Below are 20,672 nucleotides of genomic sequence, written 5' to 3' on the forward strand. Positions count from 1 at the left end.
ATGTTCCCTTCACACAGAAATAGTCTGTACGGTGCAGTCACTACGTTACATGTGCTGACAGTCGGTCATCCACACCATTCTGCATGATGCGTATCAAACATCAGTATTTGAGCATGCATGCAGCCAGCACTTCCAGCAGTAACATTTATGAAGGTAATGATGATGATGATGATAATTATAATGATGGTCGACAACAACAATAACGATGATGATGATTGGTTAAATCTTATATTGACTTTGGCATTGACAGCAACAACAATTATGATCATGGAAATGAAACCACAACAACAAAAAACAACAATAATAGTAATATAAAAATGACAATAACACCAAATTAAAAAAAAAGAAAAGATGATAATGATGATAATAATAATAATAATGGCATTATAAAGCATCCCATGCAGTTTGTACATGCTTCAGGCTCAAATTAGACAATATATATATATATATATATATACATAAAGCAAGGTTTTCTGATTGCATTCACCAAGAACAGACAGAACACACATAATTATCTGTCCAACTGTCTCTTTTTCTCCTCCTCCTGATACCCATCCATACTTAAGATACTTGAGCACTTCAAAGATGATTGTTAGGCAGATGTATTTACTTGACTTGTTTAACAGAAAAACCCTCGTTTATCAGAAATAGTGGAGAGAGACAGAGAGAGTGTACCACTGGTGTGGAAAAATATCTTTCACTGCAACATGTGGCATGGTTTCTGACACAGAAATGACGGACAATTCCACAACTGTAATTCTATACAGCAGCCCCAACAACTGCCCAAATTCACTCTGGTGTGTTCAGAAAAAAATATATATAAAAAGCACCCAGACCCCATGTCTAAAAGGAAGTAGACCCAGAGGCGTTACCTTGAGTTTTTTCTTGGCTGCTTTCAGGTGACTCTTCAGGTTGGACACCTCTTTCTGCAGCTGCTGGTTCCTGCCCACACAACAACGACACCCTGCAACAACACTCCTACACACAGGTCTATCCCACAACCTGACCATCAGCACCACAGGCTCCAAAAACCAGGAATAAACCACTAAAATGAAAACAACACATCTCTCTTTTTTCTCTCTCTCTCTCCCTATTCATATAGACAAGCTTATGGTATCAAGCTAAATCAGATTCTGAGAAAGAAAATTGGGCTTTTTTGTTGTTGTAAAGAATGTTTTATCCACACAGGGCTTTGGGATTGTCTGGATGTGTCAGGGTGTTGGCAATGATCTAATATTTCTCGCAGAGTTGAAAGACATTAATTAATTTGTACAAACAGGACTGGCATGCCCACACTTAAGAGTCAGAAAAATACAACTGGTTCCTCTCTTTTAAGAACATTTTTTGGACAGAAAAATACATTAAAGTAATCAGTAATAAATGGCACAGAACAAGTCTGGCTCGATTCAGACTTAGAACTTTAGGCCTAAATGCTAACAAAAAATGGTTCTCTGCTGACACATCCGCATGGTCCCCTTGTCCTATATGTGGTGCTTCAGTTGAAGATGAAATTCACTTCTTTTTCATGTGTAAGTATTAAGAAGAAATTCAAAAGAAATGCTCAATTTTCAATGGTGAAAACTTAAAGAACATGAACCTTACCAGTACGCTTTTGATAGATGATGAAGTAAGAATAAGATCACTAGCAAAATTTATCGCCCTAGCTTGGGATTGTTGGAAAAAAATTATCTTCAGGAGCCTCATAGTTATCGAAAAAAAACACTGTTACCCTGATGCCAGTTCCACAGTTTATAATTCTGAATGACTTTGTAGAAAGTTGGATGGTTGAGCTTTTTTATCTTCCTTTTAAATCTTAATATGTTTAATCTTATGATTTTTTGTTGTTGTTTGTCGTTGATTTTTTTTTTTTTTTACTCTTAGCAATGTGTCAATTTCTCTGTAAACCGCTGTTATTCTTTTGTTCATACATTGTCCCCCTTGCCAAAGGATAGTATTGTCAGTGGCAATACAACAATGTCCGTGTCCGTGTCTCTCTCTATCTATATATATATGAGTGTGTGTGTGTGTGTTTGTGTGTGTGTGTGTGTGTGTGTGTGTGAGAGAGAGAGAGAAACAACATAAAAAAATGCCACATGCATACACCCAATGACAAATGAAAATGTAACTTATCTTATGTATATTATGTACAATGTAAGAATTGGTAAAATCCAGATATCTTCTGACACTTGCTTTCATCACTCTTTCTCGTGTCATCTTTGTGCTTTTTTGGAATGAATATGCTGACGACAATCTTCAAAATACTGCAGCTCACAGAAAAATCGCAACTGCAGGTGTATGAAAACATCACACCTTTCTGCAGGGAATTCCACATCTGGGGGAATACTTTTTCTTGTAACTTTTGAGCTCGTCACACAGCTATAGTGTGCTTCTCACATGCATTCCTCTTTGTTGCTTTGTTGTTGTATGGCCGATTCAGTTCACAGCCTTTCTAAATTTCCAGTTCCAACAGAATGCCAGCACACACATTTATAAGCTGCCACTGACATTGTTAAAACAAATCAAGTATGCATCCCCCCCCCCTGCCCCCAGTACTGCAACATTCCTCCCCCCCCCTCCCCTCTCCCCCCATAAAGTGGAAAACCTTCAACTTACCTCTGACTCTCCTCCATTAACTGAGCTTCCATGACCTGCTTCTGTTCTTTGGCCTCACTGCCCTCTGTCTTCACCTGCAAGGGAAAAATGAAAGCTACTCCATCAGTATACTGTCTATGTATCTGTGTCCAGACTGCGTTCAGCAAAAGGGCGGAAGGTCTTTGTAGTTTTGTAGTTGTTGCTCCAACCTGGTTTTTTACCACACAGCTGAACTGAACAAGCTTTCTTTCTCTGCTACTGCACTGTGAGGGATTCACTTCACAGCTGAATTTCTTTGAGATGCTGTTCGTCCCTTTCTTTATGGAGTCTGATATAACAATGTCCAGGCAGTATCGTATATCCAGACGGTATTGTATGTTTCACAATTTCAAACTTTCTGTAAACATAACTGACGCTTTTATAATTATTAATCAAAACCATTACACCAGTATTCAGTCCACAATCATGTATTGTTTCACGTTTAACGATTTCAACATACTGTAAACATAGCTGAAAGGGTTATATCAAAATTATTGCACCAATATTCAGTTTACAATCACCTACTCACTATCCTTGCATATGGCATCCATTTTTGTTCGACTGCAAGATGTCACATGTCAAAAAAATGCATGCACTTTTCTATGTAGTAGTTTATTTCTTCCACATATGCTTTCTTATGTGGTTTGGTTCAATTAATGTTTGCACTTGTGATGCATCTTTTTAGTCCCTTGTCAGACTGTAAAGGCTGTCACAGGACAATACTATGATAACCCTGTGCCTTTGATGAAAAGATGCTGGCCCAGCATAGCATCTGAAATAAACACTATGTCATAAGTCACATTAAGGAGCATTGCTTTGCATCCACTGACTCAAGTGCTGACCGAAAGTCACAAAACGGAGTGCTGTTTAGCATCCACTGACTCATCCATCACAGGTACATGTGCACTAAGAAACGTGCAGTACAATTAAGTGCTGATCAAAAGTCAGATATCGGAGTGCTGTTATGCATCTATGGACTCATCATAGGTGCATGTGCACAACGAAACATGCAGTACAAGTTAAGTGCTGACCATAAGTCACAAAACGGAGTGTTGTTCTGCATCCACTGACTCATCACAGGAACACATACACCCATAAACATTCGGTACACACAAGTGCTGATCACAACAGGCAGATGCTCAAGAATCAAGCTGACCCAGTATCTACAAGGTGTTCAGGCAAGGTCTGTAGATCTGTGTGCCAGCCAACGGGAAGCTATTGAGCAGCACTGGGTAACCTCTTCACTGCCATCTATGTATGCTGTAAGTAGATGCTTTGGCCGTGTTCTGTGCCAGTGCACATGACTCTTACTTAGTACGTTTGTACTGGGTTAAGGTTAAAAGGTTCAAGGTCCCATAGCCTATTACGACCATCAGCAATGAATTCCTATCCAAGTGTCTTGGTATCAGTACAGGAAGGCAGGGGCCCAATCCTCTCCTTCCTCTGTTTTAAACTTCTGCAGCCAAGGCCCAATCCTCTCCTTCCTCTGTTTTAAACTTCTGCAGCCAAAGTCCACGGGGGTGGGGTGGGGCAGTACACCAAGAATACAAACATAAGTCAAAAGTCACATTCAAACACAAATACAGTAAGATTTTGTGACACACACGCATATACATATAAGTCACATGTGCAAATACATGCACACACTCACACACATGCATGTTCCACCCCCCCACCCTCCAAAAAACACACACACACGCACTCAAGACAGCATATCAATGTTTATCCTCACTGGAATATGCAGCACACATTACACATTACATATGGAAGGGGCTGATAACTAGATCTACAATTAAATGATTGCTGATTGCACAGTGAGAGGAAATGTTGAGAGTGCAAGGATATCTCGTGAAAAAAGTCACGCAGAAAAAACAACAACGTGCAGCCAAATGGGGCAACAATCACTACCCGATACCAGGAGTACGAATGACGCCAGCAACGATCATCTACACACCTTCAACCACCTACCCCTTTCTACCACCACCCCACTAACCATGGCCCTTCTAGAGAGCATCACAACACACAGACTGCAGCTTTTCCTACACCATCACGACTGTCCAACATGCAAGACAGCACCCACAGAAAACCAACGCACATCCACTTGATTCAAAAAAAAAGGTTCCAGAAGGTACAAGACTGTGAAATACTAGCGTCTATAAACACACGAAAAGAGACAATAAAAACCTGATATGCACACACACACAGGCCCCGAGAGAAAGACACACATGGCTGTGACATGCTGCTGTCGACGGGCAAGCTGTGAGAACAGTGAAAACAGTATACTACGACTAGGACTTTAGTGAGAGACACAACAGCGACCTGGGTGTCTTGGACACCCAGTACTGACATCACCTGCTGCACTTTGCTCTGGGTGACCTTCTGGGCTTTCTCTAGCTGCACAATCTGGAAACAGAGGGGTGTCATCTTTAGGCATTCCTCTTTTATACACAGAACCCTGATCACACAGCCATCATCATCACAGATGTATCAAATGAGCACAACCACCAAGTGGTCAAAGCAATTCAATTTCAATCTGAGGGTCCTGGGTTTGATTCTTGAATCCTGGCCACGATGCCTGAAGGGGATTCTTTCCCCTGATCTCCCAGATCAACAGATATACAGACCTGCTTAGTACTTGAACCCCTTTCCTGTATTTACGCATGCATAAAATTCAATATACACATAAAAGTTCAAGTAATCCATGTCGGTGTTCAGCAGAATATGGAAGCAAGAACACTCCAAGCATGTTCACACTCCTGAAAACAAGAGTATGGTTGCTTGCATAGTGGGATACAAATGACCATACATGTAAAATGCCCGCTCATAAGAATGAATGTGGAAATTTCAGCCCAAAAAATGCAGTTGTAGAAGACCTGATGGTAGGAAGAAAAGATGAACTGAGAGTAAGGGGTAAAAGCCTTTGAGGTCAAGTTCTTCAAGGCTTAAATCTTCTGGAGTTTTCACTGCAGTAGTCCATGGCTTGTTCAATGCACTGGTTGTTAGCACTGTGAGATATAGTTGCTGCTGTGATGTGAGACAGTAGTCACTGCCCTGATCTTATTGACGTTCAAGACAGAAGTTGAACTACATTAAGCCGTTTTCAGGGCCACCAGTCTCCATGCTCCAACAATGACCTGCATGTCCCACAAGGCCAGACTACTTCCAGCGAAGGGAGCAACAATGCTCACAAGCCACCATCCGCCCTTCTGCTGCCGTCCTGTCGCGTCTCATGCAGACCACAGGAAAATGGCTGCCCACACCTGCCCTCCACCAGTGCAGAGACAGTGATACATGAGGTGAGAAGTGAAGGCTGTCAATGCTGGCCAGAAAGCAAATCGGTGCTGCCCCCAGACCATCAACTAGCACAGCAGTGCTGGTGACTTTAGCCATCCCATCCTTTGGCCAATCCCAAACCAACCGCATCAGGTGTCCTCTGGCTGCAGTAACCACCACTGCTCCTCGAGACGTTGTCCCTCACTTTCAGGGTTTGATTGAGAGGGTCACCACCATAAGAAGATCATGAACAAAGCTGATCCTCTCCCTCTCTCCCACTCCGTGCTGTGCAGGAGGTCCCATGGTATTTTATGGCTTTCAAAGCAGTGAATTCATATCCATCTGGGGCTCAGCACAGAAAGGTGGGGCCACGTACTCACCTTCTACCCCTTTTAACCATCCCCAACTGAACTAGGGTACCCACTCAAACCTGGGTGAAGTGAGGAAAATGGGTGCTGAAACAGGACCTTGAACCCTGATGCCTGCAACAACAGCTCCCCACAATGCTTTAAGGGCATGGCTGGGACAGACTGATTTTTGCCATACTGAAAAAAGTTTGTGGCTGGGGTCCAGAGATCACTTTAAACCAAGGTGTATGTCTTCATACTGAAACAAACTAAAACAGGGCAAAAAATGGACAAAAATGCTAATGCAGAAATCCATTTTACAAGGAAATACTGCCACCAATAGGTTCCTGATCCAATGTACTCATTTTTGTCAAACCCTTATGAATCACTATCATTTTTTTCAATATATATATATATATATATATATATATATATATATATATATATATATATATATATATGATAGTCAGTCGTGTCCGACTATGACCATCAGAACAGCAGAGGAGGCAACTGCTGTTCCGACTATTTGGGCTAGAATTTGATTATAGTGGAGAGTGTCTTGCCAAAGTACATCCCAACTCTCTCGGCCAAGAGGGTTTTAGGACAATTGGCGTTGGGATGGTTCCCAAAGGCCAACTAGCCCACAAGGCTGCAGCATTAAGAGCCAGTGCAATTTTGCCTCCTAGTCTGAGAGTCATAGTCCTTCACAAAAAGACTAAGCTGTAAATGGTTTCCCACTGACTGTAGAATACAATATTATCAAAAATCAAAGCCACTTTATGCCAATAGGATAACCATATCAAACACATTAAGCAATATAATAATTTGGAAGTAAGATATAACTGAAGATAATCTGACAAGGTCTAAAACCATACATGTAATGACAGTAATGGATGGTCTAAAACCATACATGTAATGACAGTAATGGTCCACAGAACTAAAACAAACCATTCAACACTTACCACCATTAGTTTAAAAAGAAAAAAAAAAAAGCAGACCATGACTCGTTTTTGTGATGACCACAGTGAAGAAACTGAAAACCACAATAACACCCACAAAGCCATGACAATAGTCCCAGACAAAGACTGGAGGAAACACACTCACACTGTGACTCTCAGCATACAAAGTGACCATCAGTTCACAGATGTCATGCCTGGTTCTAAAAACCAAGACCACTGGTTAATAAACTGATCAGGAAAAAAGAAAAGAAAAAAAGATACCAACTGTCAGCATGCAAAACGACAGACAGAGAAATAATGTCTTACTGTATAACCAAAACAACTGGTGAGTAAATCAACTAGCAACTAATGCACCAATTGTCAGCATGCAACAGTAACAGCAAGGTCCATAACAAAAACAGCTGGAGAGTGAATCACCCAGCAACTAATGCACCAACTGTCAGCATGCAACAGTAACAGCAAGGTCCATAACAAAAACAGCTGGAGAGTGAATCACCCAGCAACTAATGCACCAACTGTCAGCATGCAACAGTAACAGCAAGGTCCATAACAAAAACAGCTGGTGAGTGAATCGACCAGCAACAAACTGTCAGCATGCAAAGTGACAATCAGTGAGAGATATAACACCTGGTTCTATAACCAAGAGGTGGGAGAATCGACCGCTGATTAATGCACCAACCGTCAGCATGCAATGCCATCAACAGTAACAACTCTGTCCACAACCAAAAAACAACAACAGGTGAGTGAATCGACTGACCATGCCAAGATCTGTAACAAAACCAACAGGTGAGTGAATCGACTGACCATGCCAAGATCTGTAACAAAACCAACAGGTGAGTGAATCGACTGACCATGCCAAGATCTGTAACAAAACCAACAGGTGAGTGAATCGACTGACCATGCCAAGATCTGTAACAAAACCAACTGGTGAGTGAATCAACCAACAACTGACACACCAAACGTCAGCATGCAATGCTATGAACAGTAACAACACTGCCCATAACAAACAAAAAACATCAGGTGAGTAAACTGACGGGCTATGCCAAGGTCCACACCAGCTGGTGACTGAATCAAACAGGAACAAATGCACTGTCAGTGTAGTACACATGCACTGTTATGAACAGCAACAGCAAGGTCCATAACAACAAAAAGTGAGTGAATCGACCAGCAACTAACACACCAACCATCAGCATGCAACAATAACAGCACAGCAAGGTCCAGAACCAAAACGACGACGACAACCATTGTGAGTGAAGCGACCGACCATGCAGTGCCGCCACTCAGACCTGCCGCTGAGACAGTCACGACAGCACGACTTGATCAGGCCGGACGTACCTTCAGCCCCAGAGCGCTCCGAGTGGCCAGTTCCTGCTTCAGCAGCTGTTTGCTGTCCCTGGCTTCCTGAGCCATCACCACACGACTGACCGTCTCCTCCTGAGCCACGCCCCATCCCCGAGGGGGGGAAAGACAGCAACAATCACAGTGCAGCATCCCCCCAAAACACACTTCTTCTTCTCTTTGGTTTATTGTCTACTCACTCCATGGTGAATTTGACACATGCATATTCATATGTTTCAGCACATTCATACAATGGGTTTGGAGAGTGGGTGTGGGTCAGACATAGGGTGGGAGGGTGTGTATACTGAGAAAAAATTTTTTTCTTAAACATACCAAACCAGAAAAAAAGCTAACAGAAGAATACTGGTGCATTGAGTGGTGGGGGTCATCAGTCATACTACCAATAAAAAGAAATTGCAACAAACTACCCACCACAGTGTGACATATGACCACAATGACTGACGTTACCAATTGCTGGGAATCATACAAGATGCTTTGAATATCACATATGCTGTGCTATGATCTATCCCCTATATTCTTACATTGGGTATTGAGAACTGGACAGTCAATAACAGATGGTGCACTGAAATAGTTCTGGAGCAACTACATGTAATACTTTTTGAATATTTTGTATTCCAAGCAATTATTCACAACTTACAGAAAACAATTTCTATATTTCATGGACTTGAAAATGTTTCAGTGGCTAGAGTGGCTTTTAAAGAATTTAAAATGTACAGTGCCAAAACACACCTCTACTAAGTGCATGCATTTGAGCGTGTATATGTGTGTGCGTGGCTGTTAATGAGTTGTTGTTTTGTGCACCAATCAACAACACAGCTGAAAATTTCAAACTACTTTTAGTTCTGAAGGACATATTGTGTTATAATGAGTGCTAGCTATTGCTTTGGTATACAGACTTTGAACGCACAGCATGGGAACTGAGAGATATACACACACCCATTCCTAAATGAATGCACATGCTCACTAACACACAGTCAGTCAAACACATAAACTTCTATACCTCACACTCTTGCAAACACACACACACACTCATGCACAAACACACATACAAACACATACTTACAAACATACACACACACAAACATCCACACACTTTCAAAACATTCTCTCTCACACACATACACACAACACACACAAACACACATGCACTCAAACATATTCATGCGCTCACACACACACAACACATACTCACATGCCCATGCTCTTTCACATTCTCTCTCTGACATAAACACACACATGCAAACACCTACTGGTACTGTGCACCACACACAAACATACCCATGCATATTCTCGCTCTCTCATACACTCTGCTACACATGAGCACTTCACCTTTCACTCTTTCACACACACACACACACACACACACACACACACACACACACATTTATACTCATCCCTGCACAAGAACAAGGGAAACAGAGGTTGGGCATGCAAATCTTACCCCTAGCTTTTCCTCCAAATGAGCACTTGTTGACTTAAGATTTGAACACAGGGCTTCCAGCGAGCTGCGAACCTTTTCATCCATACACGAAAAGTTCCAAATGTTAGCAACAACAACAACAACAAAAAAATGGAGTATAAGAAAATCATTTCCCTTTATAAAGAAACAAGAAGAAACCAATTCTCGCTTTCCAAACCTCACATAATATCGGATGTGTAAATCTACAAAGGCGGTGTTTCAAAGTGAAAAGGAATAATCAAAACATCTATCTACATGCACACATCTAAATCAAGTTCACTTTCAGTTTCAGTTCCTGTTTTTCTGAGCTAACATGGTACAGCACCAACATACATTCATTTGCAGAAGTAAGCTTTTAAACACTTACAGTGGGTATAAGCTAAATCTATTGATTGACTCTATGACCCATCAGCAACGGACACCAATCACTTCATCTTCAATGGTGTGTTCACAACCATGGACACACAAACACACACTCCACTGTGGTAAGTCAGGAGAGCCCCAAACAAAGGAGAAGACCAAATCAGTCATGTTGCTTGTGACCCAGGCCATGTCAGGGTGTAGTTCTTAAAACCAGTAAAAGAGAAACCAAAACTTACATTAAAAGATCCATCAAAACAACGTTAAAAAGACCAATTCACTGACGTCTCATTCAGTCCATGAAAACTTACAATCAAATTCTTAAAATATTTATTTGCTTCAGGAACTGAAAAGATAGGATCCGAATGAACAAGGTCTTGACACAAGCTGTGAAATGTTTGTACCTGGTATCATGCAGATCCCAGCAGTCTGTCAGCAGATGTTTGATGGTTCTGAACTGAGAGCAAGAACAGCAAAGAACTGGCTGACAAGAAAGGAGGATCTACCAAATACTGCAAGTCTACAAATAAACAGACGCAGTGGTAATGCTCAGATACTGAGTACCTAGCTGTTAACGTCTGTGTGTTTGCATGCTATCCCTTTCTTTCTGAAACCATGACATAAAAAAATTCAAGAAAGGCATACAGTCACATGAAGAGTGATTTTATACTTTTCAAAACTTGTCATCTCCAAAAGGAAGGAGGGGATAAAAAAAAAATGTCTATAGACAGAAATGCAAACAAACCAATAACAACAGAAACACAGAACTTAATTTTTTTTCCCCCAGAAGATGACCTGAACCTTCAAATGATGGAAATATTTCATGCACCTCTAACCAAAACCTCCCCGCATCTCTTGCTCACCACACCCTCCCCGCACCAACACAGAACGCAGGAAGGGGACAGTTTTCAGAGAAGAGAAAGAGGAGTGTAGGGAGAATGTCAACACGAGTCTGTCATTCAAAAGGCTTGGGTTCAGGAAGGGAGAGGAAAGGCTTGAGACAGGACAACAGACAGGGTGGGAGAGAAAGAGAGAGATGATGATGACGAAGGAGCTGTCAGAGAACACCAAGAAAACCATCAAGGGCTTGAAATATCTGCCCGTCTGACTGTCTGGGAAATCCAAACCATCTGGCCGACCAGCTGAAGTGCTCTCTCCAGCTGTCCATTTGGGCAGTGACTGAGTCAACTTCAGTGCAGTCTGATCGCACTTCCTCCCTCCCTTTTTCACTTTAACACCCAAACCCTCCCTCTCCCAGTTTTCATTTTCTTGTAATACATGTACACTACTTACAAATGAAGTATGTGTGCTGATGTCATTGCATTACCAGTATCTGAACAGACATTGTCGCCTATAGTCCAGCTGACCGCACAGGGCCATACTAGGACTGGGTTACTTTAATCAACCGTCTCTTTACTAAAGGAGAGGCAAGTAGAAATTTGGGGTGGGGATAAATGGATATTTTTAACTACTTGTTCCCAGGACAACGGAAAATTATCCATGAATTTCTAGCCCTGCATGCTCACCTTTTTGGAATCGGTCAGTTCTGCCTGCAGCATCTGTGTGCGGTCTCGCTCATGTCGGAGGTCAGTGTCTAGGCGGGCATTCTCCATCTGCAGTCGCTGGACCGTCTCCTCCATTTCCTCCTGCACAGTGGGAGCACAGAGGTCAACAATCATAAATACAACAATAAGGAGAAGAAGAAGAAGAAGAAGAATAGTACATCTATATAGTACAATCATAAATACAATATTAATATCAATAATATTAAGAAGAATAGTACATCTATATAGTGCTTTCAAACCTCTCAAAGCCTTTTACAATAACACTTCAATCAGACACAAAGCATGCAAGAGTGTATCCACACACACACACACACACACACACACAAACGCATGCATGCATGTGGGCATACACACACACACACACAAGTGCAGGCACGCACACACACACATGCAAGCACCCTTTTACTATGAAACCCCCAAGGCTTCAAGCCAAAATACTGTGTACAGTGTGTATGTGTGTTGTGATATTGCATTACAGCGTTTACGGGTGTGTAAGTGTGAGAAAGAAGAACCCATGGCAACAAAAGTGTTGTCCTCTGGAAAAACTCTGTAGAAAAAATCCGCAGAAAAATTCTGTAGAAAAAATCCGCTCTGATATGTACACAAATATATATATATATCTAAGCATTCAGTCCAGGCCTGATTAAGCGTGTTGGGTCATACGGGGGCACCTGCCATGCAGATGTGGAGCAGCATGTGCGGATTTGTCCCAACGCAGTGACGCCTCCTTGAGAATCAGAAACTGAAACTAAAAACTGGAGGGAAGCCGCCGTGGCGAAGTGGTTAGCGTCGCGGACTGACGGCTGGGAGGACGTGGGTTCGAATCCCAGCGGAGGTGGGTTTTTCGGCCCGTGGCCGGCTCCTACCCAGAGTTGAGTGTGCTGTGGGCTAAAATGGGGTCTCCTCTGGTGTGTGGCCTCCTGGCGACCTAACATCGATGGTTCCCTGTGGACTGCCGATGCTGGAACTGCGACGGACGAACCCGGGTGTGGCCGTGTATGGGGAAATCTAAATGAGCGGCGTGGGAGTAATGCCACTGAAACGGTGCAGATGATAGGGCAGCAAAAAACACAAAAAAAACAAAACAAAAAAAAACTGGAGGGAAGGCAGACTGACCTTGGAGCGAGCGACAGCGGTGAAGCTGGCGGAGGTGGTGGCCAGGTGCTGGGTGGACAGCTGGGAGGTCCGTTCGGCCCGGTCCAGGCGGTCCGTCATGTCCGTCAGGCGGGCCTGCGACTCCAGACACTTGTCCTGCCACTGGCGCTGCTGCTCCCGCGCCCTCTCCACCTCCCCCTTCAGCTGGCCCCGCTCCTGGTCCACCTGGTCCTTGGTCTGCAGTCAGGGCAGCAGGATGTCATGGGTTAAGCTCATCTTTAAGTGTGGGTAATAGTTATACTTATCTTAGAATGTTTAAGGCAAGTATGATCATCTTTAAGTGTCAGTGATAGTTGGGGTGTCAGGCATCAAGGATTCGGCTTATCCATAAGTGTGTTATGAAATATAGTCATAGTTAGAGCATCAGTCATCATAGGTTAGGCTCAACTCTTAAGTGTAGGTAATTGAGTGTATGTAGTAGGTAGTACATCAGTCATCACTGCAAAGCTACACTTACCTTGAAGCGCATGTAACAGGGTATCAAGTCATCAAGGGTTAAACTAATTACTGAGTGTACGCAGCAGGTAGAACATCGGTCATCACAGATCCCACTTGACAGCCAGAGAATACCACAGTTTGAACGGAGTGAACTTACACAACATCAAAACAAACAAACAAAAAAAACAACCCCCAAATCCCAACCACACTGTAGCACAGATGCAGCAGCCCCCACCTTTTGCAACATCTGGAGCTGGGCCTCGGCGAAGGACAGCTTGTGGGTCAGTTCAGCGTGCTGTGCCTGCAAGCGCCGGAGCTCGGCGTCCACAGAGCTGTGTCGGTTGTCTGCGTTGCGCAGCTCCTCCTTCAGGTGCTGCACCTGCTCCATCAGACTGCTGTTCCGCTCCTCCAGCATGGCCTTGGTCTGAAAGCATCCATGGTGGTGGTGGGTACGGTCACTTCTTGTGTTTACTCAGGCGCCACCCTATGGAACTCACTCCCAGAAACTTCTTCTTCTTCTTCTTCATTCGTGGGCTGCAACTCCCACGTTCCTCGTATGCACACGAGTGGGCTTTTACGTGTATGACCGTTTTTACCCCGCCATGTAGGCAGCCATTCTCCGCTTTCGGGGGTGTGCATGCTGGGTATGTTCTTGTTTTCATAACCCACCGAACGCTGACATGGATTACAGGATCTTTAACGTGCGTATTTGATCTTCTGCTTGCATATACACACGAAGGGGGTTCAGGCACTAGCAGGTCTGCACATGTATTGACCTGGGAGATCGTAAAAATCTCCACCCTTTACCCACCAGACACCGTCACTGTGATTCGAACCCGGGACCCTCAGATTGAAAGTCCAACGCTTTAACCACTCGGCTATTGCGCCCGTCACTCCCAGAAACAATTAAACAACACCACTGTCCAACCATCTTCAAAAAACATTGCCTTTCCCACCTTATGCCATAATGTGTAATGTAAATCATTCATTTTATTGATACTGTTTGTCAAATGTGTATGGCCGACTGAGAACCTTACTCACCCTCTATCCCCCATTCTGGTGTGTAGTGCGGTGTGTGTTGTGTGTGTTTGTTTCTTTCATTTTGTTCATTTTTTTTCCTATGCATTTTACTAACACCATGCTAGTGCCTGTATGCCATGTGTGTGTGTGTGTGTGTGTGTGTGTGTGTGTGTGTGTGTGTGGTTGTTGTTTTGATTTATGTATATTTTTTCCTCTGTTATGTATCTCTACTAACACCATGCTTTCATTTTGTTAAATATTGTGTAGTGTAGACCCTATTCAGGGTGGGGACTGGATGTAAAAAAGCACACCAGTGCTTATCTATTATCCTCGAAATAAAGAATTGGTCTTGTCTTGTCTTGTCTTGTGTGATGGTGGTAGATGGTCAGTTTGAGCCTCACGTGGTGGTGATGCAGATTGTTAGTTTGAATTTCATGCAGCGGTGGGTGTTGTTAGCTCCTACCTTGTGTGATGGTGGGAGAGTGTTAGTCTGAGCCTCACATGGTGGTGGTTGAGGTTGTTAGAATTTCATGTGGTGGCAGAGATTGTCAGTTTGAGTCTTGTTTAATGGCGGGATAGTGTTAGTTTGAATCGTGTGTGATGGTGGTAGATTTGTTAGTTTGAGCCTCATGTTGTGGTGTACATTGTTAGCTGGGAGTCTCATGTGGTGGTGTAGACTGTCAGTTCCAATCTTGTGTAATGGTGATATATTGTTAGTCTGAGCCTCAAGTAGTGGTGGTGGTGGAGATTGTTAGTTTGAGTCTCGTGTGGTGGTGGAGATTGTTGATTCGAGTCTCGTGTGGTGGTGGGAGAGTGTTAGTTCGAGTCTCGTATGATGGTGCTAGGTTACTGTTTGTTTGACAGTCATAAACCATACTGCCCCCGTTATTCCTTTGTGACATGCTTTCGATCTATACTCCTAGATCTTAATGCTTGGTTGCTGTGTGCTTAAAGTTCCTCTAAAAAAACAAACAAATCCCAAGTTCAGTGCTCTTTCTCCTAGCCTGGCCCAGTGGTGTGGAGCAAACTGCCCTTCTCAGTCCGTCATGTGGATTCTCCTGTTAAGCCTGGAAAAAATCTGTCAGAACACACCTCTTCTGTTCTGCCTACCACGTTATCGACTCATGTGCTTCTTGAACTTTTGCTGATCATGTGTGTCCATAGGTGGATGTGTTTGCTGGCTTGTTTTTGTGTGCACATTCCTGCTCATGTAAGGTGTACCTGATGCATCAATATTTAGGCATGTACTACTTTTCTACTGTAAAGGCCGTGAGCTCACTGCTTGGGAGGTGTGGACATCAATCTGTTTTATTATCATTATCATTGCTATCATTATTATAACCACTATGCTCTTTTCTTCTTCCTTTTTTTTTTTTTTTTTTTGTAACATATTAAACTACAGATGCGGTGCAGTGTATAAGGATCAGTTCTGCATACTTTGACACCCCCTTGAAACTGAAAAAGACAAACACCAAAAAGAAGGAGGGCGAAGAAGATGCAGAAGATGAACAATAAAAAGAAGAAGAACAATAATAAAGGAGAACAAGAAGAAGAACAAGAAAAAGTACAAAAACAAGGAGAGAAAAAGCACAACAATAAGAAAAAGAACAAGGAAATGAAAAAAGACATAGGCGAAAATGCAGAATATAAGGGAAAAAAAGAGGACAAAAATAACAACAACAAAAAAAGTAAAGAAGAAGATGCAGAAGATGAAAAAGACAAAGATGAAGAAGACGACAAAGAAGAAGACGATGACAACAAAGACGACGACGACAACAAAGATGACAACGACGACTGACCCTGTCACTGTCAGAGCGCAGAGTGTTGATGACGGCACTGAGGTGTTCGTGGGGGTCAGTGGAGGAGGCGTTGAGCGTGGCTGTATGCAGGTTGTCCACCTGCTGCTTGAGGGAGGTCACCTCCATCTGGGACTGCGCCAGTCTGCACACACACACACAAACACACACACGCACACACATACACACACACACAAACATGCACGCACACACACACATACTTGTAACAGTTGGTCAGTAAATGGGTGGTTTGTAATGGTTGATTTTCATGTTATGGTCTCCCCACCCCACTCCTCTTTTGTTTATTTTCATTTTTATTCTCTCTTTTTTTTCTCAGGGCAGGATGTGGGGAAAAAAATTGATAAGCTTATCCTTTTACCCCCAACAAAGATCATTTTGATTGGACTTGTACTGACTTCACACACACACACACACACACACACACATACACACCATCACCATCACAGTCACACCGATCCCTCAGATTCCGAATCCTTTGGGGCGCCTTCGAAGCTTTGTCAACCACCTTTCTCCAGTCCTCGCGTCTCTCAGCTGCTCTCAGGGTGTCTCTCAGCTCCATGCCTGTCCACTCTTGAATGTTGTCCTCCCATCTCTTCCTTTGTCTGCCTCTTCTTCTTCCTCCCCTCACTGTGCCTTGTAAGATTGTTTTTGCAAGACCAGAGGAGCGTGTGACATGACCAAACCACTTCAGTTTTCGTTGTCTGGCGAGTGTTTGAAGGTCAGTATAGGGCCCGATTTCATTGCGGATGCGTCTCTTGACTTCTTCATTCGTGATGTGGTCTTTGTATGAGATGCCTAAGAGTCTTCGGAAGCACCTCATTTCTACAGCTCTTATTCTTCTCTCTAAGTCCGCTGTGAGGGTCCATGATTCACATGCATATAAGAAGACTGACATGACCAGAGAGCGCATCAGTCTGATTTTGGAACTGATGGCGATTTTTCTGTTTCTCCAGATGGGTTTGAGCTTGGTCATTGCGGCTGTGGACTGGGCAATTGTTGACAGTATTTCTGGATTTGATCCCTCGTCTGTCACGATAGATCCCAAATATTTGAATCTGTGAACATTTTCAAGTTTCTGGTCTTTGATTTTGATTTCTGATGTGAAGTTGCTGTTTGTCATCACTTTTGTTTTTTCCCCGCTGATTTCCATACCAAATTTTGTTGATTTTTCTTCTAACACACACACACACACACACACACACACACACACACACACACACACACACACACACACACACACACACACACACACACACACACACACTTCTATTATCATTTTTACAATAGTGTAACAATTAGGAGCCATACCTTTCTTGCAGACTCTCTATCTTCACTTGTAACTTTGTGTTCTGCTCCTGAAAGCAGACAATCATACAGCATTAATCAAACATGACACTTCATCAGTGCAGATCATCATTCTGTTCTTGAAAAAAAAAATGTTTTAATTCCCTGCTTCTTTTATTATCATGCTTCTTTCCCTGCAGTCCCTTTGCTTTTATTATCTGTGAATAAATTTTATCTTTAGTGACAAGATTAGTTCTTGACCATGAAATTTCAGTGATAACGAAATCAATTCAGAGGAAATTTCTCTCTGAGTCATACAAGCTTTCACATGGAAACTGTGTGCATCTTTCTCCAAAGTGACAGGTGGTTTGTAATTATTCACTGGTGTCACTGATCAGTGTTGCATTATTCACCGCCATTAATAAATCAGCGCTAAATTATTCAGTTCTATCAGTAAAAGCAAAAGCACTGTTGAATTCTTCACCGCAGTCAATAAACCAATGCTGAATTATCCTGTGAGACAGTGGTTCAAACACTGCTCTTTTTCCCCTTGCTTAAAAAATCTTATGGATGTGTTTCCACCTTTACCTTTACCTTACGAGTAAACTGATCAAAGAAGGGTTGTTACCTCAACAAGATATGCTTGAGATTATATGTCAGTATATAAGCCACCATTCTTTATCTGCACCTCTCCCTCTTAAGAACGAACTCCCTTTAGCCAGGAGACTGAACTGAAAAGTACGCAAAAAGTAGGCAATGCGGTTAAAACTGATACCACAACACCTCACTTTGCCAAGCAATCATGAGGCAATAAAAAAATGTAAAAAAAGATAAAAAAAAGAACTACCTCCCCCCACCCCCACACACCTTCTCAGCCCTGAAGTTGGTGTCGAAGTTGTTCTGGGCAGACTTGTAGCGCTCGGCATCCTGTCTCAGCAGCTGAAGCTGGTTGGTTCTCTCCAGTAAGGAGGTGCTGGACACGTGCAGCTGCAGCAATGCACACACACACACACAGCATCATAGCTTTGACACACACAATGGCTGCATGGGGTTAAGAGTGTTACATTCTTGCACAAGTTTCCTGTAGAGTGCCACATTCTTGCCCCTGTTTCCTATAAAGTGAGATATTCTCACCCCTGTTTCCTATAAAGTGTGATATTCTCACCCCCGTTTCCTATAAAGTGTGATATTCTCACCCCTGTTTCCTATAAAGTGCGATATTCTCACCCCCGTTTCCTATAAAGTGCGATATTCTCACCCCTGTTTCCTATAAAGTGCGATATTCTCGCCCCAGTTTCCTATAAAGTGCTACATCCTCACCCCTGTTTCCTATAAAGTGCTACATTCTCGCCCCAGTTTCCTATAAAGTGCAATATTCTTGCCGCTGTTTCCTATAAAGTGCTACATTCTCACCCCTGTTTCCTATAAAGTGCGATATTCTCGCCCCAGTTTCCCATAAAGTGCTACATTCTCGCCCCTGTGTCCTATAAAGTGCGATATTCTCGCCCCCGTTTCCTATAAAGTGCTACATTCTCGCCGCTGTTTCCTATAAAGTGCTACATTCTCGCCCCAGTTTCCTATAAAGTGCAATATTCTTGCCGCTGTTTGCTATAAAGTGCTACATTCTCGCCCCCGTTTCCTATAAAGTGCGAGAATTCTCTCCCCCCTGTTTCCTATAAAGTGCTACATTCTCACCCCCGTTTCCTATAAAGTGCTACATTCTCGCCTGTGTTTCCTATAAAGTGCAATATTCTCGCCCCCGTTTCCTATAAAGTGCGATATTCTCAGCCATATTTCCTATAAAGTGCTACATTCTCGCCTGTGTTTCCTATAAAGTGCGATATTCTCGCCGCTGTTTCCTATAAAGTGCGATATTCTCGCCCCCGTTTCCTATAAAGTGCTACATTCTCGCCGCTGTTTCCTATAAAGTGCGATACTCTCACCCCCGTTTCCTATAAAGCGCGATATCCTCACCCCTGTTTCCTATAAAGTGCGATATTCTTGCCCCTGTTTCCCTCCAGTTCAATTCCGATTGTTTGTTTTTTTTACACCTGGTGGGTTAATGGTGGAGACTTTTCTGATCTCCTAGGTCAACATATGTGCACACCTACTAGTGCCTGACCCCCTTTGTCTGTGAACCTTGCTCACATCGGATGAGCATTGACATGGTTTCTGATCATACTGTTATGGCTGCAGGTGGTGATTTATCAATGGCACACAATAAATTGCAATTGAGTGCATTTTAAGAATTATGCAAATGTCTTGATATGCACTCAAATACACAAAAACATATGAGAAAAGGTATGGAACACACACACACACACACTCATACACAAAAGCATGATGCACACACACACTCACACACACATACAAAGCACGGCACACATATACACACACACTAACACACACATGCACGCAACAAACACACTTCCACTCACACACACAAACACACAGAAACAAACAAATGAACAAAAAGAGATTTACACATACAGAACAGCAGACTGGCTGCAACCCAAACATGCAAAAACTACCTCGCTTTCCATTGAGCTCAGTTTGGTCTCCAAAGCATGTATCCTATGGCTCATGTGCTGAAAACAGATTGTTGAGAAGATGATTAAATAATCTGATAATATAATTCACTCATGCATGACCACACACACACACACACACACACACACACACACACACACACACACACACACTCATGCATGTATGCAGATATACACTGGCAAACACACACACACACACACTCACACAAATTCACACACACACACACACACACACACCCCAGACATGAATATGGACACAGACTGCTGATATTGGCAGCACTGTATGAAGGCATTTAAAGCAAGCAACTCAAAGGCTTACTTGAATAATTCAAGTGTCTCCCAGTCAAGACCAAATGAGTTTAAATAATCTGCTTCGTTTGACTGCCCTTAGAACAAAATGCTACAAAACCATACAGCGATTATGCATAAATTGTTTACGCCCATCACATACTTGTC

General features: G+C 42.8%; 1 protein-coding gene across 8 annotated transcripts in view; it reads right to left on the reverse strand.

The window, feature by feature from the left end:
* The window catches only part of LOC143299673 (uncharacterized), a 95,131-nt gene that overhangs the window by 15,313 nt on the left and 59,146 nt on the right, over positions 1 to 20,672 (reverse strand). For 6 of the 8 annotated variants that reach the window (XM_076613009.1, XM_076613008.1, XM_076613012.1 and 3 more), the window contains 11 exons: positions 20,199 to 20,255; positions 18,535 to 18,654; positions 17,692 to 17,738; positions 16,366 to 16,507; positions 13,782 to 13,970; positions 13,070 to 13,285; positions 11,915 to 12,034; positions 10,011 to 10,082; positions 8,546 to 8,644; positions 2,614 to 2,687; positions 873 to 942 (listed from right to left, as the gene is read on the reverse strand). In XM_076613009.1, coding sequence (XP_076469124.1) covers positions 873 to 942; positions 2,614 to 2,687; positions 8,546 to 8,644; positions 10,011 to 10,082; positions 11,915 to 12,034; positions 13,070 to 13,285; positions 13,782 to 13,970; positions 16,366 to 16,507; positions 17,692 to 17,738; positions 18,535 to 18,654; positions 20,199 to 20,255 — 1,206 coding nt within the window. The remainder of the gene's footprint in view (positions 1 to 872; positions 943 to 2,613; positions 2,688 to 8,545; positions 8,645 to 10,010; positions 10,083 to 11,914; positions 12,035 to 13,069; positions 13,286 to 13,781; positions 13,971 to 16,365; positions 16,508 to 17,691; positions 17,739 to 18,534; positions 18,655 to 20,198; positions 20,256 to 20,672) is intronic. The other 2 variants (XM_076613011.1, XM_076613014.1) reach the window with 2 other exon arrangements.

The sequence above is a fragment of the Babylonia areolata genome, chromosome 25 (genome assembly GCF_041734735.1).
Source record: "Babylonia areolata isolate BAREFJ2019XMU chromosome 25, ASM4173473v1, whole genome shotgun sequence".
NCBI classification, from domain to species: domain Eukaryota; kingdom Metazoa; phylum Mollusca; class Gastropoda; order Neogastropoda; family Buccinidae; genus Babylonia; species Babylonia areolata.